This window comes from Malus sylvestris, chromosome 16 (assembly GCF_916048215.2).
Source record: "Malus sylvestris chromosome 16, drMalSylv7.2, whole genome shotgun sequence".
Taxonomy (NCBI): Eukaryota; Viridiplantae; Streptophyta; class Magnoliopsida; order Rosales; family Rosaceae; genus Malus; species Malus sylvestris.
This window is the reverse complement of record NC_062275.1, coordinates 1,935,246-1,959,817: the sequence shown is the minus strand read 5'-3', so window position 1 is coordinate 1,959,817 and position 24,572 is coordinate 1,935,246. Positions and strand designations below refer to the sequence as shown.

The following is a 24,572-nucleotide window of genomic DNA, read 5'->3' as shown; positions in this document are numbered from 1 at the left end:
TGAGTAGACGAGAAAGAGAGAGAGAGAGAGAGAGAGATAGGAGGTAGAGGGGAAGTTGTTAAGAATGAGAGGCACGTGACATGCACCATACCATTCACTTCCCTAATTTCTTCATGTGCAATGTGTCACCCGTGAGTCAAAGTCAAATCCCCTCTGCCACGTGTCAAATGTAGCTGAATCCCATATGTTCCCACTTTCACACGCTTCAACACCTCTCATCAGATATTTATTTATTATTTTCATATTTGATCAATTAATATATCACCATCTCTATAAATTAAGCCCCTGACGCTTATGACAAAACCAGGCTAGGCTAACACATCCTCTCTGCTCAGATCAGAGGTACTACTTGCTCTTCTTCTTTTTATTATCTTCTGCGTTTTTTCTAATGGACGAAACATCTTCTGCGTTCTGCTATTCGTGTTTTACTTAATTTGGTTACTTTATAAGTTCTATACATATTCTGAGTACAACAATTTTACACCAGATAGATATAAATTTCCAGCCGTACAGAATCTGAAGGAAGAGATTCTATGCTATTTTTATACATGGATGAGTACTTTCCGTGCTGTGCTTGTCATGCGAGCAGCCATTTCTTGGATTGCCCTTTGTTTCGTTGTCTGTTCGACCTTGATATATATATATATATATATATATATATATATATAAACCCTAGCTCGAATTGTCTTGCATAGTTATAGGATTAGAGAATATTCAGCTTCCAAGACCACTTTCTTTTTTTCTTTCGAAAGTAACCAGATTTGTTTATGTGTCGATCAACTTTTTAATTACTATAATTGTTTTTGGCTTTTCTCATACATATTCTTAATTACCTGGAAAATGTGCCCACCCTCCATGAATTTCGTTACATGTGTGCATTTTGTTGTTTGGTAGATGTACAGCTTTGCATGTCATTTTCAGGTACAGTGAGAATTCCAAAACGCTAGTTGGGTGCATATCTATGTAGATATATAGCTAGAGTGAAAGAATATCCATTCAATTTCAGCCTCTAATGTTATCAACTTTAGTCTAATTGGAGTTTTGGTTCATGAACTAAAAGGTCATGAGTATTGGCCCTTGAACTTGTCACAATATAGAGCAATGGTCCATTTGAGTAACACTATCAGAAATTTCATCCAAAATAAAGAGTTTAAAAGGTAAAATAATGGGAAAATTAGGTTCACATCATTCTTTTTGTTACTCTATTGATTAAAATCCTATTGATTTTCAATTTTTGATAAAGGTCCTTGGGTATTAATAACATCATTAATTATTCAAATAATAAAATATTTGTATTTTTAAATATATTCCTTTAATGTTAAAAATGTTACAATTAGTATATTTATATTTATGGCTAAATTTTTTATCATATATTTTTATTTTTAGTTTGTACCTATTTTTAATTTGCAAATATTTTTTAATTTGTACCAATTTTCTTTTCATTTTTAATTTGTACCCATATATTAGTTTCTTTTTGTGCCCATATTTTTTAAAGTTTTATTTGTGTTTGTACCCATGTATATACTGTCATGTGACATTGTATATTTAATCAATGATACAAAAATTACATATGGTATATTTATGTTTTATGCCTAAACTTTGTATCATAAATTTATATTTTTAGTTTGTACCCACTTTTAATTTGCAACATTTTTTTTTAAATTTGTAGTATTTTCTTTTTAGTTTTATTTTGTACCCATGTATTAATTTCTTTTAGCGCCTATATTTTAAAAAATTCATTTTTATTCATAATTTTTAATCTTTTATCTATACCCTAATTTATTTCTAATGTACCCATTCTTCTTTATTAATGTACCACTTTGTTATATGTGAAATGTACCAAATTTTTTGTAAAATGTACCAATTTTTTTAACACTATGAATACATTCTTTTGCCATTTATTATTTCTTATTTTTACATAGTTTTTATTCATTTATTCAATCAAAATATTTGAATTTTTTTATTGTAACCGTTTCTAATAGTATTATAATGAGGGATTTTAAATTTATAGGATTATAAATAGGATTATAAATCTCATAAAATATCAAACAATTAATGTCAAAACTATAAAAATATAAATATTAATAGTAACATAATGAGGTGTACAAAGTCAAGGGACCTTGATCAAACTTTGAATACTATTAAGGTTTTAATCAAAGAATGTTAAGGGTTAGAGACCGTATCCAAAATATCCCGTAAAATAATGGATGGATATATTATAACGAAGTTACCCACAAAGACTTTTGCTACAAATCGTAATAAGTAATTTAGAGAGGAATACTCACGAGTTTTTAGTTTAGGAACATTTAACTAATTAAGATCCCGGGATCATTATTGCTCCAATTAAACCATATATTTGTGTATAAGCTAGTTTTAATAGGAATATGTTTGTATTTACTTCATCTTAAACAATATATAATTGAATTAATGGGTTATATTGTCTTTCTCATGACATATGGAGGGTAGCATATTTTTACACAACTGAAATATGGACTGCTAATTAACGTTGAAGGCAAGGTTAAGATTCTAGCACATATAGATGGCTAGAGTGATGCATGCAATTAGTTTTGGCCCTTTTACATGATCAAGGGTCAATGGCAAGGTGAAAATAAGGTGATGTTGGAAAATAAGAACTCTAGGTCTCCTCCTCCATACAGTTAAGTAATTTACCATACTACGGTTCAAATAACTTGATCGATTCCCTCTCTACCTTAAAATTTGAGAAGGTAGCTAGAAAATGGCTTATTGTATATTAGCTAATTAAGGGTATGCAATGCAAGGTTGATCTGACAATGAATATGAGGTTTATGCAAGGGACTGTTCGCTTGACAAGGTTTTGCATGGAATGTGACACCCCAATCGATCGCCAACCCTCTCTTATCTGTCAGTTTTCTAATTGTCCCCATTACTGCCACACCAATATACTGTCTTCACCGAACATGGCGTACACCAGCCCAGGCAGCACCTGCTATCCGGGTCTGATCTCTCTTTCTCTCTCACATAACTGAATGCTACTACTGAATTATATAAACTGACTATATTGGAGTGTACAATAACCGTTCCTAATTTTAACTACAATTGAGTATACAGATGAGCTTATTGTTTATCTTTATTTCCCGTATGTAGGGATGGCAATGAGGCGGATCGGGTTCGGATGTGCCATCCTCGTACCCGAACTCGAAACCGTAGAATCTCCAAACAGGTTTTCCCCATAACCAAACCCATTGGGTAACGGATTTTCTTTCGGGCAACGGTTTTTCCCATTATAATATTTTTATATTATTAATTAAATAGTAAATTTTAAATAAAAAATTAAATAGATTACTGATACAATGCATATACATCATATATTCAATAAGATTAAATATTAAATACTAAATAGTGTTATTAATACAATTGATACAAACAATGCATGTGATAAATGGAAGAGGATCCTCTCCTGAGCTCAGGATGGGGATCCTCCAGACCAGTCCATCTGGGCCGTTCAAACTTAATCTAATGGTTGCAATTATTATAACTTTTAGAGGGTCTGTCTGTTTGGAGCCGTTGGATTAAATTTGAACAACCCATATGGGTTGGTCAGGAGGATCCTCATCCTGAGCTTAGGAGAGGATCCTCTTCCGTAATAAATATTGTTAAAAACGAGATTAATACTATTAATAATTGATAAGAATATAATTTATATTATTAATGATTATTGATAACTCTCTTCTCTATATAATAAATATTGATATTTTTGTATTAATTCAAAACCAGTTCGGTTTTGGGTATAGGTTCGGGGCGGATACCCCAATAACCATAACCAAACCCGAAACCAAAAAATTTACATGAGGTTACCCATAACCGTAAAATACCCGAAATTTAATCCCCAAAACCGAACCGTTCGGATCGATTACCTACAGAAAATGGGTTTGATGGGTCAAATTGCCATCCCTACCCGTATGGCTAAATATATAATAGCTGATTTAATTTGTTTTCAATGACCCAAGCAAAGCCCGTGGATGACACGATACAAGCAATCTGGTCTTGGCTGGCATAAACAGGCCAATATGGTAAGTAACTGGTGTGGAGCAAAAAATAATTTAGAAAATTCTGGAGCTGACACGTGAACTTTTATTCACAATTGACTAGAATGTTCTTTATTAAATTCGCAATGCCCACATCCGTTCCACACGCAGTTCAACTACAAACTAAAGATATAACTAATAACTAGTTAATTCCTACCTTTAAGCTTTCCTCATTGAAGACAGGTCGGCCCTAGCTAGTCTACACGCTTAGGCATCATATGTTCATTGTCCCCGTCCCCCACCCCCCCCCCCCCTTCCCCGTATGTGGAGCTGCTGCTACAACAAGTAGTTCATTGTCCCCGTCCCCACCCCCCATCCTCCTTCCTCCCCCCCTCCCCCCACCCCCCACCCCCACAAAACACTGAGGAATCATATGTCCCCGTATGTGGAGCTCTTTCTGCACACTCCCTCTTAGTTATGGTCTTTAATTCTCTTACAATCCATATAGGCCTCGTATGTGGAGCTGCTCTGCCTACTTGTTCTCATCATGTACGAGAGTTGTATGTATCAATCACAGATGATGATGCAAGTATTGTCCTTATTGATATGTACAATAATGATGTGCAGGAAAAGGAAGTTTCCATACCCAGATCATCGCAAGGCCAAGCTATATGATGACCCACTTCTGTTCCCTAGCTTGCTACATAATATAATCTGGACTGGAGTATACGTAGAACCTCATCAGCTTGGAGCCTGGCAAGATCTCTGATGAGCAGATTATATATATTGCTTATCCAGTTAATTAACTCTAAAAGAAACTTATTAAACAGCTCATGATCAAACTAACACAAGTAAAGCTATCTCCAGTTTTCTATCGTTGATCGAGATGTTTAAGGAGAATGCACATACAGTTTCCGTTATAAAAATGTTGGTTTGATTTCTAGCAACATATATAGTAGGAATATGATCTTTCAAGCCCTACATATGTAGGCTGAAGTTTTTCTTTGGGTTCTTTAGATATAAGCCCATGCAATACTTATTTTCTTGACAAAAACTCATTTCATTTTAAACATCCAAATAAAACCTAAATTTGAAATAAACTGTCATGTAAACAAATAAATACCTATTATTTTCAAAATATTTACAATTGTGCCACAACACCCTAATTATGTTGATGAATTTAATTATCCACCATAATCATGGCAAATAAGTGCTTTATTATTACAAAAGTATATGCTTTATACTTGTCTTACCATCATCTGTTCCATTCGTATATTTGTTTGACAATCATTGTAGGTATGGTAAATTATTTTGCATGTATACATTAGGCACATTTTGTTATTATTATATCTGTGTGAAATAAATTACCTATATTTTTAAGTAGAATATAGGTAATTAATAAACTTTGAATCAATTGGCTAAAAACATCCTTGCATTTTGTAGGTAAACTATTTTGCATGTATTATTACATATACTAGGCACATTTGTTATTATTATGTGTTGTTTGCAATCAATCAGCATTCATTTATTCTGTAGGTAAATTATTTTGCATGTATTATTACATATGTTAGGCACGTTTTGATATTATTATTGGTAATTTTGACTAAAACAACATTTGTATATTTGTGAAAAATACTAATTTACCTGTTACAATTATTTGAAAAGGAAAAAAAATGCTCATTTTACATAAATGAGAAAACAACTATATAAGGAATCAAAACTCTAATATCATGTAATTTTTGTTATTAATATGCATTGGAAATCAAGACACTAAAATTTTTCTTTTCCTAATATGCATAAACGTTTTAAAACGTTTAATTGAATGAAATAATATAAAATAAATGTAGATAACAAGTAATAGACCCAAAGTCAATGATATTAGGGGTAATTTTGACATCCAAAAATACCAATTTTGCCAAGTCATACTTAATTATGGATATTGCTTGGTTGGAGCCTAGTCATTGGGTTTTTATTAGAAAAATTTTACAATTGTGGGTTTTAGTTAATAAAAATTGAATTCTAAGGGGTATACTCATATTTTCAGTATAGGTCAAATTAAGTTTATGTATAATGCAGTATTGAAGAAGTTGAGGTTCTACTATAAAACTAAGTGGCAATATAGGGAGAAGGCCAACTACTTATAAGCGCATACAATATAGAGAGAAGTCCAACAAAAACATGAAAAACCAAAAAAAAAAAAAAAAAAAAAAAAAAAAACCTCCAAAATTTTTATATTGATGAATCCACATGTGATAATTTACCTTATTCAATCATGCATGCATCCTACAATATTTAAACACACGAGTTCGAACTCCTTTTTAATAATTTAAACGAGTTTACATCACTTGCATATATAAAAAAATCTAGTGTATTTATTGTCCAAATATCATGAAATTTCAGCCAACCATCAAGGGTTACTTTCAAGAAATCTGTTAAAAGAGAACAAACTAAGGTGTATATATAATCATCCGAAGCAAAAAAGTAACATGAAACAAATGAGTGGAAAGTGAGCTAGCTAATGAATTAAAGGTAATTTTAGAAAGATTGATTATTTAAATTAAATTTTGTAAACTATATGAAGTGATTGTTGACGATTGAATTATTATTTGAGTGTGATTAACGTGTTTATTTACTATCCCTGACACAACATATAATTTACCAATTGAAAAATATTTAGGAAACTCTTTCAAAGTGAGACTCTTCGTGAACTCTATCACCTCACAGTTGAACGTTAATTCTCGTACCAATACTATCAAATATTGTATAAAAAAAACATAAGATAAAAGAGAGTCTATGAAGATTCCCACTTTTGAAAGTTTACTTAGCATTTCTCTTAAAATTTAGTCCGAAAAACTAATATGCTTAGCATTACTTGTGAATAAATCAAAAGCTATAAAGTAAGTGGTCCACCGCGTTAAAAGTTTTACATGAATGTCGGACTATATATGTTGTCCTAAATCCCTAATGTGACAGCTGATACAATTTACACCGTCCATTGATCCTATATCAATGAATCTTACCTATAATTAACTATTTATTATGAAGGGAAACACAACAATTAAATATCGATTAGTCAATGATCTGTCACGTGTAAAGTTTTAGCTGACATGAAGATCCGTATAGAATTCGCACGCTCCACCAATGATTTGTAATTGAAAGTGATAAACCATGGAAAGGTTCCTTCTTATCTCTATAAAATGAAGCTCAAACCAGCAGCTGTATTGCACCTCCCAGTTAGGTCTCTTGCTCAAAAGACCACGTTCTTCTCCCTCCCTTCTTCCGCTTTGACGTACGTATACGTTCTTCCGTAGTTTTGCTAATTATTTAGTTTGATTTACGTACTTAGTCCAAATCAAATATGTTTGTTGTGTTGTGTTTATTTTTTATTTTTTAATTTTTTTAATTTTTTTTCAGATGGGATGATAACTTGTGTGAGATTTTTGCAGAAAATAAAGAAATCTAGAACAAGTCAACAAATATATATGATCCAGGATCGCGGATGTGTTGATGTGTTTTGATATGGGTGAGTGGATTTCATGCTATGCTTGTCAAGTGAGCAGTCCCTTTGCAAATAATCTTAGTTTCGTTGTCTGTTCGACCTGAAACCTAAGGTAATTAAAGGTTAGGCATAGTACCCTTGAAAACCCTAATTAGAAAGTAATCATGGTTTTCTCTTTCTAAATTAATCAACTTGATTGATCATCTAAGAAGTTAAACAAGGCAGCTTATTAGTAGATAACTAGCTATTTATTCTGTGTCATCTTGGAGTATGACCTAGTAGTTGATCGAGATCGACTGCAGTAACCTATAAATTTATTGAGTTATGCATAAAACAGTCATTAAACTAGAACGGAAAAAAATAGCAAAAACTCCCAAGCTAATCCAGTTTATATATATGCGTTTATCAGATTCATTTGGGAAGTGGTTTAGGTATCTTTTGGCTTTCCTTCTTTTCCTTTTGAAATATGAAGAAGAAAGAAATTGAAAGAAATAGTAATAGGCTGGCTATAAGTTGCGAAGTACCACTTTTGTGGTAATTTAACATCATAATTTTGATAATCGTTGGAATTTTACCCTAGTTATTGCGGCTGCCGCCACCAACTTTCTATTTTCAGGTGTATGTGGGTTATACTAATTGAATTGGATTTGAAACTAATCTAGTTACCAAATTAGATAAAGCTACTTATTACACTAAAGTAGTATTTCCTTGGTTTCGAACTGTAGAATGTAATTAGCATGAGCCGTATAAGCAAGTCCTTAATTAATTAGAAAAATAATGTGGTTTAGGGTTTACCTAGTGGTGACTAGCTAGCCTGCTACCATAGAATGTTGATAGGTCGAAGAGACAGCGAGCCTGAGGAATAAGCAAGAGACTGTTCATTTGACAAGGGTTTGCATGGAATTCAACATCTTGATTCTTGACCTTATGTTTGCATATGAAGTTTATTAGGAAGCGGATCAACTTTCATCAGAAAGGTGATTATGCCCAGGTAATTCACTTCGTCTCTCTTAGCCTAATCTAATCAACTTTTCTTTCTTTCTTCAAATTAATAAATTTGATATTTCTTGACAAATCTCAACATGTGATTTGTGATGATGCATGGAGGCTCAACTCACAGTGAAGGGACGATGGAGGATCATGATCAGTTGCTACTTAGAGGCTCGATTTGATACAAATGCCAAGATTTGGAGCAAGGCGAAGAGTCAACGGTTCACTACTATATAATTACATTGACATTATTTCCCAGCTTGCATTATATATTACTTGCATAACACAATAAATATTGTGGAGTTTGTATCATAAAATGTCTCGGTGTAATTAGACATGAAACAACTAAACATAAGTCATTCGATTTTGTTAATATTCCAATGTGAAATTCTTGTATTTTTATTTTGTTACCAGTATATAATGTGAAATTCATAAACCTTTTTTATGCTAACCGAATTTATATGGTTTTGAAAATTAATATATTATAATTCATTCCCTATATATCCGATACAAAGTAAGATTTTGAACTGAATTTCCACTTTAATATTCTAGTAGATAAGATGTTGAGTTTTTTTATCCATGTGTTCTGAGTTTGAAACTTCCTCACTCCCCTAAACTAATGTAATAGTTTCGAACTATTTTCTTCCTCTTACTAATCGTAAATTTATTTTCTAAAAAAAAGAAAAAGAAAAAGAAAAGAAAAACTCTAGCTAGGTTTCTAGTCTAGTTTTATCCATCTCCCTGCACACACTGATCACCACTGTACTCGCCGCAGTTTTAGATTCCTTGGTTTCTCTGATTCACTTTTATAACAAATTAGTAGAATTCTAAAGGTTCATGGATTTAAGTTGATTTTTCTTTATTAAGTTGTCAAATACTTTAGATCTTAACCTAATATAATTTTGTGGCTAATATGCATTTCGTCACAGATCCTCAAAATTTAAAGTCATACTTACTACAGGGAGCTGCCATTTCCATTTCCAAATGTGGTTGTGTACTTGATATGCTTATGGAGGAAACTCTTTTGCTTCAACAATATTCTATTAATGAGTCTTTTTTTTCACCATCATAAATTATGATGTATACTTACTATGCACCTAATCATCTGCCACATGTTTTTTCATATAACTTTAGTTAACTTTCACATTAAATGTTACCTTTTCAATTTTGAAAAAAAAGTTAAATTAAGGTTAAATGAAATAACACGTGACAAATTTTTAAATATATGCTAAGTATACACCATAATTTATAGTGTTAAGGAAAAATGCCTAATGTCAGATTAATGATTCATCTTTCAAGGAATTTTGCAAGGATACTTATGAGTCATGACCTAAAAGGTGATGGGCTCAAATTAAACAAAGTGAATAGTGTCATATGCCGTATTAAGTTACTAAACTACTTTAAATGGTATTAGTAGCGTGGTTGGGGATCGAACCACGACTTGTAAAAACGTTTTGAAAGCTATGTTTCAAAAAAAAAAATATATATGTCGTAGTCCCATCCAATTTATCATATACCATTTAGTCAAAAGGTGAGTGTGAAAATAGTATGAGTAGCGTTTCAAATTTTTTCAATACATTCAATAATTTCGTAAAAATATATAAAAATTAGAAAAAGATATGTAAAGAGGGAGAAGTTTAGACTTCACCGTAAATTGGAGAAACTCTTAAATTTCAGCTAAAATCGACAGTTTTGGTCTCTATTTTTGACATTTCAGTTAAATATCAGAGAAATTCTTATATTTTGTTTAAACTAGTGTGACATTCTCTAAAGTTTATTTTTGAATTTCCACATTTTGACCAAATTTCTATCATTTCTATTAAAGACAACCGATATCGATATCAATATATCCATCAATATTTTCATAAATTTGCATATTTATATTTCTCTGATACCGATATTTTAAACACTGAGTATAAGTAAGTGAGTATAACATCACTCATAAATAAGAAGTTTAACCAAAACCGGTGGTTTTTTGTTAAAAAAAAAAAAAAAAAAACCATTACAACCAGGCCGGATCAGTGAAAGATTGTTACCCAAGGCCCAATAACTTCAGAACCAAAAATTAAGTTGAGCCGTCAAAGACCAGCCCATCTCGACCTTTTGTCCCTCCAGCTCCACGGAGTCCGGTCTTCTTCCCCTTCGAACTCTGCAATAAATAACTAGTCCGAGCCTTGAGACGTTGATCTTTGCCGAGAGAGACAGATGGCATTCTCTAGTTGCAGCAATGTGGTGGGCGGTTCGCGTCTTCTGGCGGCGGTCGGAGAAACCCAGTTTCCCACGAAGCGCTCGGTGTCGGTGTCAGCCACCACCACCACAAAGAAGAGAGCTTTTCCTCTTCAGGTTGCTACTTGCACTGTTTCAACTCACTTAATTTGCTTAAAGTTCTTTTCTTTTGATCTGTATTGTGTTTAATAATGAATATTTGTTCTCTGAATCGATTGACCCTGTTTATTCCAGCTCACCTCAGTCACAAAAATTCAAATTATTTTGTCATTTTTATAATTTATTTGTGAAGTTTTCAACTGGAAATGCATCTGGGTTTTCCTTTATTGGGTAATGTTACTAATTTAGTTCGCGTATTTACAGATCAAAGGCATGAGCAATTTCAGAACAATGAATGACTAGTTTAGTTTAGTATATTATGTTCCTTACAACAAGAAAGCTTTACTCGGTAAATGCGGTCGGCTTTATGAATCTTAGAACTTCATTACGCTTTGTTTTGGGCCAAGTATAGCATATTCTGTTCCTTATTTCCGGAAGTTTAGCGAGAAACTTAAACCGTAAGATGTAAGGTTTGCGTGCACTTTTTTGATGTTCAAATGTTTGTTATGAGGGAGGGTTAGCTGTTTTTTACTCGAGCACTTGGCTGATATGGCCTATGTTATGTGAGGCTACAGAGCTATTTGCAGTTAGTTCAGTTAGTTGGTTCAAAGGAAATAACTAATTTGCGTCATCGAGTGCAGACTGCTATGCAGTTGTTATGGGAAGCTTTCGTCTCGTGCCATGTGAAACTAAGTGTATCCTTTCATAAATGGTACCCCTTACCATCGTTGGTTGTATAAGTGTTGTTTCTAAGCAGCTGATCTGCTTACTTTTGTCCCTATCGAAGCAAGTTAAGAGCATGATGTTAAACGATGGGCCGTGGCATCCTTAAATTTCATGGTTGGCATTTTATTTCATTGTAACTCCGCATCCGCCTATCCGGAGTTTCACTCAAGCAGAGAAGAGATAATCACACTTATCGTCCATAGAATCTAGCAATCCTATGTTTTTGGTGGAGATAAGTTATGAAGATTTTGATACTAGGTCTCGGTTAGGCGGGCCACATGTTTTGTAATCTTTGCCTTGTGGTTCACATTGCTAGAGTTAATTTCTGTCCACAATGTATGCTTAATAATTTATGTAATTAAGCTTATCTTGATGAATTCATGGTGATCTCAGTAAGAAGTACCGAACTTATGATCTGTTTTGTCATCTCCAGCTTCAATGGTTTCATCCCAAAGGTCTAAGCACTGATAAATTTTTCTGTTCACATATACAAATGGATCACGAATTAAGAAGATGGATTAAATTTGGCTTTGTAGTAGGATGAGTCTTTTTTGGTTTTATGTGCAGTTGTCCATTATGCTTCAGGTTATTAAGGTCCCTTTGAACTGTATTCTCGAAAAGTGATTAAGTTGTAACAAGCCAGATTTAATTGTTCGGTCTTGCAGTTTGATTCTTAATTGTCATAAGGGCCGGAGATGTAGGGTAAGTAGGCTGCAACTTGATTTTTCATCGTTTAGTACTTTCGAGCATCATCTTTTACAGAAACTGAAACCGTGATGGATTGTAGAACAATTACTTGTCTTTTACTTTTCAATTCATCTCTGAGATGTGATGTTATCTTTGCAGTTGAGAAGTGAGGGAAAAGAAAAAGTAGAGGCTCCGAAAGCCTTTGGAGTTTCACGAAGAGATGTGATGTTATCTGTGCCTGTTGGGACACTGGCAGCACTCACCCTTCCAATAGAACCTGTGGAAGCACGCGTTGTCAATCCCGAGATCAGGAAGAAGATTTTTGAAAAGTTAGAGAAGATAAGGGAGCAGTTTGGTTTGTCAAAGCCAAAAACCAATGACGGGAAAAAGGCGTACCCATCACCGCCATCGTCGGAGGAGAAAAAGCCTCAGACATTGCTACCACCTGTTGAAGTAATTCTCCCTTGAGATGGGTAATTGTCGATTCAGATAAATGGTCATCCCACTGTTGGGGTAGATCAAACTTTTTGTTTGGTGCGGACTTTTGCCCTGTTAGTTGAGAACTTTATGAACCTATGAGTAATAAACCTATGAGTGCGTGATCATTTTTGCTTCCTTGTTAACGACTTTGGACAATTCTGTTTTAGCTATCTGCACTCCAAATCAAAGTAATTTGGAATTTTCCTTTTCGACAGAGAGGAACAGCACTTTAAACCGAATATTTTATAATTTTGCAACGCATGAGGAGCAAATGAGGTTAAAAAAGCGTGTTGAACTTGACATTAGTGGTGGATTGTCTTGATGATTATGGTATTCTTCAACTCATATCGACTCTAATTCTAACCCTCTCTCTCTTCTTAGTGTAGTTTAGAGTAGACATAATCACTTGTGTTTAGCTGATTCTTTTTCTTCAACAAAATATTATAATAATTGTTCCAATGTTGGTAAATGGCATTGTATTTTGGAAGATCAAATGTACAATAACAATAACAACGCCATATCTTACTAAGTGGAGTCAGCAGTATGAAATCCTAGAATATCATTGTACTTAGTTTTGCACAAGTATGATAAAAACTAATTTATTCTATTTCATAAAATGAGCAAACAACTGATAAGTGTCAAAATAGTAATCTGCTAAATGAAAACAAATACAAAAAAAAAAAAACAAAAACATGAAAAACCAAAAAAAAAAAAAGCCTCCAAAGGGCTAATTGGTTTTTTTGTTCAAGTTGCCAACGAGGTGTCTCATCTGAAACCTCCAAAACAAGAAATAAGCCAATCCCAACCCGATCAAAACGAAGATCCAAACACCGTCTTCCTTGCTCTCCTGAGTTTGACACGAGCACATCTAGTATTCGACCCTCGGATTCTATCGACATTTCAGAATCACACGAGCACAGCCTTTGTAATAATACCCTAGTTCCCTTCCACACCAGCAGATATTTTTATATTGATGAATCCACATGGGATGATTTATCTTATTCAATCATGCATGCATCCTACAATATTTAAACAAACAAATTAGTTTGAGTGGTGTGATTTTCTTTCCACACGAGTTCGAACTCCTTTTTCATAATTTAAAAGAGTTTACATCACTTGTATATATAAAAAAATATAGTGTATTTATTGTCCAAATATCATGAAATTTCAGCCAACCATCAAGGGTTACTTTTAAGAAAATCTGTTAAAAGAGAACAAATTAAGGTGGATATATAATCATCCGAAGCAAAAAAGTAACATGAAACAAATGAGTGGAAAGTGAGCTGGCTAATGAATTAGGAGGCAGATTCTCTGCCCTCCCACTTTCCGTACCCTCCTGTTTTGTATGGTCACGATTAAACCACATCAATATTTTATATTATTTTTTATAGAGATAATAAAACAAAAATGAATAGTAATATAAAATGTTGACGTGGCTTAACCGTGACCACACAAAAAGAAGGCACGGAAAGTGGGAGGGCAATGAATCTGCCTCCAATGAATTAAAGGTTATTTTAGAAAAACTGATTATTCAAATCAAATTTTGTAAACTATATGTATTAATTATTGACGATTGAATTATTATTCGAGTGTGATTAACGTGTTTATTTACTATTGCTAACACAACATATAAATTATCAATTGGGAAATATTTAGTAAACTCTTTCAAAGTGGGACTCTCCATGAACTCTCTATCACCTCACATTTTAACATTAATTCTTGTACCAATATTATCAAACATTGTACAAAAAAAATGAGGTAAAAGAAAATTCATGAAGACTCTCACTTTTGAAAATCTCCTTAACATTTCTTTTAAAATTTAGCCTGAAAAATTAATCGACTTAGTATTACTTGAATTAATCATAAACTATAAAGTAGGTTGTCCACCTTTAAAAATTAATCATTAGCTATAAAGTAGGTGGTCGACCACGTTTAAGGTTTCACATGAATGTCGGACTATGTATCGTCCTAAACCCTAATGCGACAGCTGCTACAATTTACACCGTCCATTTATCCTATATTAATGAATCTTACCGATACAAACAATTAAATTATTTAAATATTGATTATCACGTGTAAGAATTTAGCTGATATGAAGATCCGTATAGTATTCGCACGCTCCACCATGATTTGTAATTGAAAATGATAATCATAGAAAGGTTCCTTCTTATCCCTATAAAATGAAGCTCAAACCAGCAGCTGTATTGTACCTCCCAGTTAGGTCTCTTGCTCAAAAGACCACGTTCTTCTCCCTCTCTTCTTCCGCTTTGACGTACGTATACGTTCTTCCGTAGTTGTGCTAATTATTTAGTTTGATTTAAGTACTTAGTCCAAATCAAATATGTTTGTTGTGTTGTTTTTTTTTTCTTTTTCAGATGGGATGATAACTTGTGTGAGATTTTTGCAGAAAATAAAGAAATCTAGAAAGTTAACAAATATGATCGAGGATCACGGATGTGTTGATATGTTTTGATATGGGTGAGTGGATTCCATGCTATGCTTGTCAAGTGAGGAGTCCCTTTGCAAATAATCTTAGTTTCATTGTCTGTTCGACCTGAAACCTAAGGTAAAGGTTAGGCATAGTACCCTTGAAAACACTAATTAGAAAGTAATCATGTTTTTTTCTTTCTAAATTAATCAACTTGATTAATCATCTAAGAAGTTAAACAAGGCAGCTTATTAGTAGATAACTAGCTATTTATTCTGTGGCATCTTGGAGTATGACCTAGTAGTTGATCGAGATCGACTGCAGTAACCCATAAATTTATTGAGTTATGCATAAAACAGTCATTAACCTAGAAGGAAAAAAAAAAAAAAGAAGCAAAAACTCCCAAGCTAATCCAGTTGATATGTATGCATTTATCAGATTCATATGGGAAGTGGTTTAGGTATCTTTTGGCTTTCCTTATTTTCCTTTTGAAATATGAAGAAGAAAGAAATTGAAAGAAATAGTAATAGGCTGGCTATAAGTTGCTAAGTACCACTTTTGTGGTAATTTAACATCATAATTTTGATAATCGTTGGAATTTTACCCTAGTTTTTGCGGCTACAGCCACCAACTTTCTATTTTCAGGTGTATGTCGGTTATACTAATTAAATTGGATTTGAAACTAATCTAGTTACCAAATTAAATTAAGCTACTTACACTAAAGTAGTATTTCCTTGGTTTCGAACTGTATAATGTAATTAGCATGAGCCGTATAAGCAAAGTCCTTAATTAATTAGAAAAATAATGTGGTTTAGGGTTTACCAAGTCGTGACTAGCTAGCCTGCTACCATATACTCAACTTCCAGTGAAGGGACGATGGAGGATCATGATCAGTTGCTAAGGAGAGGGTCGACTTGATACAAATGCCAAGATTTGGAGCGAACAACGCAGCGGTTCACTACCATATAATTATATTGACATTATTTCCCAGCTTGCTTTATATATTACTTGCATAACACGATAAATATTATGCAGTTTGTATCATAAAATCTCTCGGTGTAATTAGACATGAAACAACTAAACATAAGTCATTCAATTTTGTTAATATTCTAATGTGAAATTCTTGTATTTTTAATTTGTTACCAGTATATAATGTGAAATTCATAAACCCTTTTTATGCTAACCAAATTTATATGGTTTTGAAAACTAATCATAGTATTCATCAATATTTATCATTATATGCACATATTATAATTCATTTCCTATATATCCGATACAAAGTAAGATTTTGAACTAAATTTCCATTTTAATATTTTAGTAAATAAGGTGTTGAGTTTTTATCCATGCGTTCTGAGTTCCAAACTTCCTCACTCCCCTAAATTAATGTAATAGTCTCGAACTCTCTTCCTCCTCTTACTAATCGTAAATTTATTATAAAAAAAAAAAAAATAAATAAAAAAAAACTCTCTAGCTAGGTCTATAGTCTAATTTTATCCATCTCCCTACCCACACTGATCACCACGGTACTCGCCGCAGTTTTAGATTCATTTGTTTCTCCAATGGTCTGATTCACTTTTATAACAAATTAGTAGCAGTATTTCTTATCTGGTTTACCAATTAAATTATCTGATTTGAACTTTCCTTCTTTTTTGGAGGGTGAACAAAGTGAAGTGGGTTTAAACTTGGTTTCCAATCAATCAAGATTTGCAGGTGGTTGTTTTGCAGTAACCAATTTTCCTATTAAATTAAAGAGTCATGCTCTCTTAAGGTGCTCAAATGAGAACTTGCGAAGATCAAATGCAAATTAGACACAAAATTAGATTAGTTTATAGACTTAAAATATTTGATAACTTAATAAAACAAAACAATAAAATGAGTTTTCTAAAGGTTCATGGATTTAAGTTGATTTTTCTTTATTAAGTTGTCAAATACTTTAGATCTTAACCTAATATAATCTTGTGGCTAATATGCATTTCGTCCTCACATATCCTCAAAATTTAAAGTCATACTTACTATAGGGAGCCGCCATTTCCATTTTCAAATGTGGTTGTGTACTTGAAATGATTTTGGAGGAAAATCTTTTGCTTCAACAATATTCTATTAATGAGTCTTTTTTTCACCATCATAAATTATGATGTATGCTTACTATACACCTAATCATCTGACACATGTCTTTTCATATAACTCTAATTAACTTTCACATTAAATGTTACATTTTCAATTTTGAAAAAAGTTAAACCAAAGTTAAGTGAAATAACACGTGACATATTTTTAGATATGTTGAGCATACACTATAATTTATAGTGTTGAGGAAAAATGCTCATAATGATTAAATGATTCTGTTGTAAAATCGACGGTGGGTGCAGTGGAATAAATTAAACAAGACACAAAATTTACAAGGTTCCTCTACAGTCAGTGTGACTGGAGTACGTCCTCGGGGCAGCAGTGGTGCTTTCATTATAATTTGGAATAATAGGAGTACAAAGATAACTCTCTCTATTATCTCCTCTCCTCTTCCTCTCTTTTTCTCTCTTCCTTTTTTCCTTCCTATCTATCCTGTGAGTCTCCCCACCTTCTTCACCTCTCATTCATTTTATAAACAAAAGAAAGCACTATTCACTTTACAAATTTTCCACAAATGAATAGTGAAAATACTGTGCATAAATAGTAACAAATTATTCATGTGGGCCATCCACATATTATTCACAACACTCTCCCTTGGATGGCCACAAGTCTTCTATTGACCCGTTAAAATCTTGATCTGTTTTGGATGCTCCCCTGATAAGTATCTCCCCTTGTTTTCAAATCATTTAAGCTGATCGTTGATAATTCTTCTTCAGTCTCTTAGTAAGAAAAGTTGCTGAAAGAGGTGTTTTACTTGTTGTTAACTTTCCACAAGCTTGTTCTTGAACTGGATTGGAGGGCCTTCTGTTAGACTTACCCCAAAGGTCTGAATTTACTCTTTTTATCTAGAGCGGAATTTGATTCAAGGGTGGTGGACACTTGATCTTGAATCGGACTTGTGATTTCTTCAGGGGATTCGAGGTTTGATCTTGAATGAAATTGGACCATGAGGAGCTTCACGTGGCAAGTGATCTTCGGTTTTGTCGGGGATGAATCAGCACATGTTTGTTGCGCTTGTCTTCACATGCTTCAATGTATCATTTTCACTTGCCTTACTTGCTCCCCTTGCTTAAGTAGTATTTTCCCTGGTTTTCCCCCATGCATGTGTGGCATATTCTCCTGCAGTATTTTCCCTCTGATGCAGGAGTGGAATGTAACCCTTACATTTTGATGGTTCATCACTTCTTGGTGACTGGAGACCCAGCTCCAACAACAGTTGAAGATGGCTACTCAAGAGCAATACTAGGTAAGCAATCAGGAAATGTTTCAGGCAGTCGGTTCCTTACTGGGAGTTTAAGTGGAGGTTCCAACATATTGCTTTCTTTATCCTTGTCTTTGCAGGTAAGAACAATGACAAAGGAAATGACAGGGAGATTGTATGATATGAGATACTCTTGCTCTCGTCCCTGAAGATATGAGATATTCTTGCTCTGGTGTGACTTGTTTTGAATAGGTATTCTCGGAGAGGAAGAAAATTGAGTATTTCAAAATGCTTTGTTAAAGATGCATTCTCGAAGATGAGGAATAACTAAGTATTCTTGCAGGTCTGCCTTGTTATGGAGAACAGAGAACGACATATATAGAGATTTTTCAATAACAGGTAGTGGTGCTGTGCCTTTACTCTTGTCAGCAACTATGGTGTAATTAGAACAGTAAGATTTACGCGTTTTCAACTTTGTCAGAGATCTTTGACAAAGTTGCACGCAATATCCAAAAAAGCTGAGATTGCGTCTAAAAAATGCCAACGAACTTTATTCAGGAAAATCTGGCTTTTGAAATTAGGAGAGCGGTGACTCTTCGATCTCTGAACGAGTGGCTATGTTGCCTCTTATTTTATAGAAACATCAATTGTGTTTAAGAGTATGCTTAGAAAGTTGCTGCCTGTAGAAATTTCCTCCTTCTTGCACTTCTAAAATTTTACTTGACCTTATTTTCCTTCATCATTTCTGAAAATGACATGCTCATCTAACATTTGCTTAGATTTTGAGTCTTAAGAGTGATACAGACGAGCAGCGTCAGGATAATATATAGCGCCCGTCCTTCTTATCTTTTAATGGTCCTCTTATGGTTGGGGACTCTATGATGAAGAATAACATAACCGCTACTGTGGTAGCTAGGAATCTTATCACTCCAAAGGATAACAGGATCCTTTCAAAACGGTTTGATGAGTTGGCTATTCAAGACTCCTTGGCTCTCAGTATTCAGTGTGCGGGCTTTGTATCCAATAGGGTCAATGCCTACTTGCTCAAACTTGCCAAGTTGAATCATTGATGGCAAGTCTTAAACAAGCGATCAGAGGGCTCAAGCATGAGAATAAAGTGTTACACGTGCTTGCAAATAATTACTCGATGAGCATGAAAAGAAAGCTCGACCAGCTGCAGGAATCCGAAAGTCGGATTCAAAGTAATCACCAAAGGTTCGTTGCTAGATTCCGAAAGCAACTGATGCCTTCCCCTTTTGGTGTTTTGCCAAGTACTGGGGTGCCACATAATCAATCTCCAGTGCCTCCCCATTCTGGGGCATTTCCGAGTACTGAGGCTTCACATGAGCAACCTTTGTAAAGGCTTCATCCTGTTTGTTTGTTTTAACTCTTGTGTATGTACATATCTGTAATTTCTCGAATATATTAATAGATAAGCTTTATTTCATTCAATGTATTATGCTAAATACAATAAAACATATATTTCACTAAGATGTGGTACTTCTGGACCAAATATTAATTTATTTTTAACCTCACGAAGATAAATAATCATTCTTAGTGTCGACATTATTTGAGTATTTAACTCATAATCTTCAATTTATATGATTCTTTAATATCATAAACATTATGGATGAGATTTATGTTGGCATATTATTCGATCTGCAGTTCGAGACAATATTTTTCTCAACACTTTATATTCTTTCTAAACTCTTCGTGAGTTTCAATTCAACTATTCAGGAGTTCTAATTTAATATCATCAACTTCTTGCAAGAGATTTTAGTATGTTGCAACAATATCATAATGATAGTACTCACTAAAGCAATTTATACCATCCATTGGTATTGAGTACATATTTTATGTTTTACCCTTCCGGGTTTTACTTCAAGCAATTTGAATCATTCAAGGATTTTCTACACTTCATGACACATTTTCCTTTGGAATTTATACAGAACAATTTGCTCCCATGTATACTTGAGGGATTTACATATGGACATATGATGTGGGCGACTCACAACCCTTCGTATATAATTCTCTATTCATATGAACTTGTTTACAAGAGTATAATTTCAGGTTTCAATACCTTGTGTCATATCATGTGAGTGTATTTCACTGTATTACAAATGCCCAATGTAACCTCCTTGGTTCAACATCTTTTGACTATTTGTATTATATTCAAATATATAGGTTCATTTTTCCACATTCGTACAAAATTGTAATGGAATTGCCTTTCTCCATTTTGGCCAATAATTTTGTTGACGAAAAAGAACGAGACTCAATATCAACACAGCTCATTGATGATTTTGTAGCTACTTATAAAAACCAAAATTATCATTGGTTATCATCAATCCGTGATCCCATATTCTCATGTGCATGCACATGCATAAAAGCTTTTTATTTCTTTTGGATATCCATTGGCTCTTCAAGAGTATTACACTATCTCTTCCAGGGTAGTCGTAATTTAGAGAATGCGGATTATAATCTCTTCTTGAGCGTTATAGAGCTTGGATTTTAATCTCCACTTCCGGAAGTTAAGTCATAGGAACCTATATGTCTATTATGCTTCATGCATGAGATATTAACATTCCCATGTCCACGGATTGTTCTTTCTGTGACGTATATCCATGTGGCGACTGTCATACTTTTGGCATGCAACAGTTATACTTCGGGAATGCAATAGTTCAATAATGCATATTCTTCTTCTTTCGAATGACTGAACCTTTTGAGTCTGAGGGTTTGCCACGCTTCAGGCATGCAACAGATAAATCATTTGCTACCATATTATTTTGTCCAACAGGGACATCAATTCTTCTAGGCAAAGTATATATGATTTCATCACTTTCGTTGCATCATTCAATTATTCTTACTTCATTTTCTCATTGATTGCTTCGTGAATCAAAATAAGACAAATTCTCTTCGTTCTTCTGGAACGGTCTTTTCTTATCATTCTTCTGAAATGATATTTTCTCATCGTTCTTCTTGAACAATGTTATTTTCTCCCCTTAATGGCGGGAAAACTATCTTATCAAAATCATAGTCCGCAAATCATGCGGTAAATATATCCCCAGTCAAGGGTTCCAAATGTTGAATGGTAGATGGTGGATCTAATTCAACATAAATTCCCAGTTTGTATTGATATCTTATTTTAGTACGTTGTGGCAGTCTTACATGCACATAGATAACACAACCAAAAACTCGTCAATGTTAATGTTTAGCTGGTGCCCAAACACGAGTTGTACTAAGAAAAATTGATGGTTGGCAACTGGTCTCAACCAAACTTAATAATGAATTATGTAAAATGGTATGTCCACATGTAGAAAACTTGTAAGTTCGTTTTCATGAGTAAAGTGCGGGTAATCAATTTCATCCGCTTAATAAATGTTTCTGCTAAACCATTTTGAGTATGGACATAAGGAACTTCTGGTCCTTATTTAATAGTCTATAGACTGAGACTCTTATGACTTTTATTACAATTAAGTTGAGGTATTGTGGCACTTCAAACTTAAGGTACTTATCAAGAAACTTCATGTTCGATCTTGAGGATCTAAGGACTTCATGCCTGATCTTTTTGCATGATGGAACTTCGGGTCCAATCATTTTATGTGATGAGGATAAAAAAACTTCAGGTTCTGATATGATCAAGGAACTTTGGGCCTTATATATATTTATCGTAACAAAATGTAAGTACACTAAATAAATTAAAGCAATAGGCGGTAATTCCAGCCATAGTAAATAAATTGCATTTAAGTAAATAAAGCTTGTGACAAGGGCTTTAATTCAGCACCATTCACATAAATCAAAACTTAAAGCAGTAGGCGGTAAAACCGTCCATGATAAATAAATTGCTTTAAAGTAAATAGAACTTGTGAAAGTGTTTTAAGCCAACACCATTCACATAAATCAAAACTTAAAGCAGTAGGCGGTAAAACCGTCCATGGTAAATAAATTGCTTTAAAGTAAATAGAACTTGTAAAAGTGTTTTAAGCCAACACCATTCACATAAATAACAATAACATGAAATATATATTTTTTTTCTTTTCAGAATGGTGGTTCTAGAAATCTTTGGAGAAATGTTGTGGGTACTTTGTGTATTATTTCCCTCGAAATCCTATTCACACACATGCGCACACCCAATATTAATAATGGATCACATGCACCATTCAAAGCCTTTTGGCTTTTTCCCCTTTTTGTTTTATTATATTCCTCCCTTCACTTCTGTCAGGGTACCCATCCAAATTGTGCTTATTTTATTATTTTTTTCTTTTCAAAATGGTGCAGATGCATCATTAGAAACTTTTGTCCAAAAATTCCACTTTTCCAATTCTTTTTCACACGGTGCTTGAAACACCATTCCATAATCCATCCTTCCTTTTTCTTATTTGTCTGTCTGTACTAGTCTCAAACCCAGGGCCATCTGGGTTGTTGTGGAGGTCACACAAAGCCAATTCAATCCAATAAGGCTACCAGAGACTAACGTTGTTCTTGCATGGCCCAGAGAACATGGCGTCGCAAAGCAAGAATTTCCCTATAGGGACATAAATGATAGCGGAGTTCATGAAGGTACAAGAGAGGGAGGCATTTGTGGAGTCAGTCATGCTATCACTATCTCAGACAACCGAGTATTCACGGGAGTTCTCGAGATTTGTCGAAAACGACGCGATCTGAGTTTCCAAGTCTGGTGAGATTTTTCTGGATCTCTGGAAACCAATTGTCAGGTACGAGTTTTCTTATCTCGTGACGACTACAGGTCGTTGTAAATTTCAATTCTCACCGGAATACGGCGAGGTGCTTCTGGTGCGGTGGGAGATACAGAAAATGGACATACCTTTTATTCTGTGAAATTTTTGGCTAGCAGAGGTGGGAGGTAGGTAATGCTTCACCGGATTTATGGCGTTGTGTTTTCCACGGACATAAGAGCTTTTTGTGCTGATAACATGTTGTAAAATCGACGGTGGGTGCAGTGGAATAAATGAAACAAGACACAAAATTTATGAGCTTCCTCTACAGTCAGTGTGACTGGAGTACATCCTCGGGGCAGCAGTGGTGCTTTCATTATAATTTGGAATAATAGGAGTACAAAGATAACTCTCTCTATTATCTCATCTCCTCTTCCTTTCTTTTCTCTCTTCCTCTCTTTTTCTCTCTTCCTTTTTTCCTTCCTATCTATCCCGTGAGTCTCCCCACATTCTTCACCTCTCATTCATTTTATAAACAAAAGAAAGCACTATTCACTTTACAAATTTTCCACAAATGAATAGTGAAAATATTGTGCATAAATAGTAACAAACTATTCATGTGCCCCATCCATATATTATTCACAACAAATTCATTTTTCAAGGAATTTTGCAAGGATACTTTTGAGGAATGACCTAATAGGTGATGGGCTCAAATTAAACAAAGTGAATAGTGTCATATGTCGTATTAAGTTACTAAACTACTTTAAATGGTATTAGTAGCGGGAACCGGATCCCCTCTTGAGCTTAAGAGGCTGAGCCTCTTGAGCAAAGAATTCAGGCTGTTGGAATTTGATCCAACGACTACAAACAGATGGCCCCTCTAAAAGTTATAATAATTGCAACCGTTGGATCAAATTTCAACGGCCCGTGTGATTTGCTCATGAGGCTTAGCCTCTTAAGCTCAGGAGGGCATCCAGTTCCATTAGTAGCGTGGGTGGGGATTGAACCACAACTTGTAAAAACATTTTGAAAGCTATGTTTCCAAAAAAATATAATGTCGTAGTCCCATCCAATTTATCAAATATAATGTCGTAGTCTCATCCAATTTATCATATACCTTTTAGAAAAAAAGTGAGTGTGAAAATAGTATGAGCATCGTTTGAAATTTTTTCGATACATTCAATAATTTCGTAAGATATATATCAAAATTAAAAAAAGATATGGAAAGAGGGAGATGTTTAGACTTCACCCTATATTGGATAAACTCTTAAATTTCAGCTAAAATGGACAATTTTGGTCTCTATTTCTAATATTTCAGTTAAATATCAAAGAAACTTTTATATTTTGTTTAAACTAGTGTGACATTCTCTAAAGTTTCTTTTTGAATTTCCACGTTTTGACCAAATTTCTATCATTTCTATTAAAAGCAACC

General features: G+C 33.9%; 2 protein-coding genes and 1 long non-coding RNA gene across 17 annotated transcripts; all 3 read left to right on the top strand.

Annotated features, from left to right (window-relative positions):
* The first annotated feature begins 228 nt into the window (after positions 1 to 228).
* LOC126607406 (uncharacterized) lies at positions 229 to 5,006 on the top strand. Of its 14 annotated transcripts, none has more exons than XM_050274978.1 (4): positions 229 to 342; positions 2,781 to 2,976; positions 3,127 to 3,202; positions 4,635 to 5,006. In XM_050274978.1, exons 2-4 carry the CDS (start codon positions 2,793 to 2,795, stop codon positions 4,774 to 4,776), a joined length of 402 nt encoding a protein of 133 aa, XP_050130935.1. In that variant the 5' UTR covers positions 229 to 342; positions 2,781 to 2,792; the 3' UTR covers positions 4,777 to 5,006. The 14 variants fall into 14 exon arrangements, 4 of the variants coding, with proteins under 4 accessions (XP_050130935.1, XP_050130937.1, XP_050130938.1 ...); XM_050274980.1 differs by adding an exon at positions 3,995 to 4,052 and having other exon boundaries at positions 270 to 2,976; XM_050274981.1 differs by having other exon boundaries at positions 277 to 342; positions 2,815 to 2,976.
* Positions 5,007 to 6,307: 1,301 nt separating this feature from the next.
* LOC126607407 (uncharacterized) lies at positions 6,308 to 8,947 on the top strand. Of its 2 annotated transcripts, XR_007617589.1 has the most exons (3): positions 6,310 to 7,296; positions 7,454 to 8,483; positions 8,614 to 8,947. It is a non-coding gene; the product is annotated as an uncharacterized LOC126607407 (long non-coding RNA). The 2 variants fall into 2 exon arrangements; XR_007617588.1 differs by having other exon boundaries at positions 6,308 to 7,296; positions 7,454 to 8,947.
* A 1,653-nt stretch (positions 8,948 to 10,600) lies between these two features.
* LOC126607405 (uncharacterized) lies at positions 10,601 to 12,839 on the top strand. The gene is made up of 2 exons (XM_050274976.1): positions 10,601 to 10,839; positions 12,394 to 12,839. The coding sequence occupies exons 1-2, from the start codon at positions 10,702 to 10,704 to the stop codon at positions 12,700 to 12,702; spliced, it is 447 nt and encodes a 148-aa protein (XP_050130933.1). The 5' UTR covers positions 10,601 to 10,701; the 3' UTR covers positions 12,703 to 12,839.
* Positions 12,840 to 24,572: the final 11,733 nt, after the last annotated feature.

Coding starts and splice junctions, on each gene's coding strand:
- LOC126607405 (XM_050274976.1), top strand. CDS start 10,702: ATGGCATTCTCTAGTTGCAGCAATGTGGTGGGCGGTTCGCGTCTTCTG. Junction 10,840..12,393: donor AGAGAGCTTTTCCTCTTCAG/GTTGCTACTTGC, acceptor TTATCTTTGCAG/TTGAGAAGTGAGGGAAAAGA.
- LOC126607406 (XM_050274977.1), top strand. CDS start 2,769: ATGCAATGCAAGGTTGATCTGACAATGAATATGAGGTTTATGCAAGGG. Junction 2,977..3,126: donor AGGCAGCACCTGCTATCCGG/GTCTGATCTCTC, acceptor TCCCGTATGTAG/GGATGGCAATGAGGCGGATC. Junction 3,203..4,634: donor ACCGTAGAATCTCCAAACAG/GTTTTCCCCATA, acceptor AATGATGTGCAG/GAAAAGGAAGTTTCCATACC.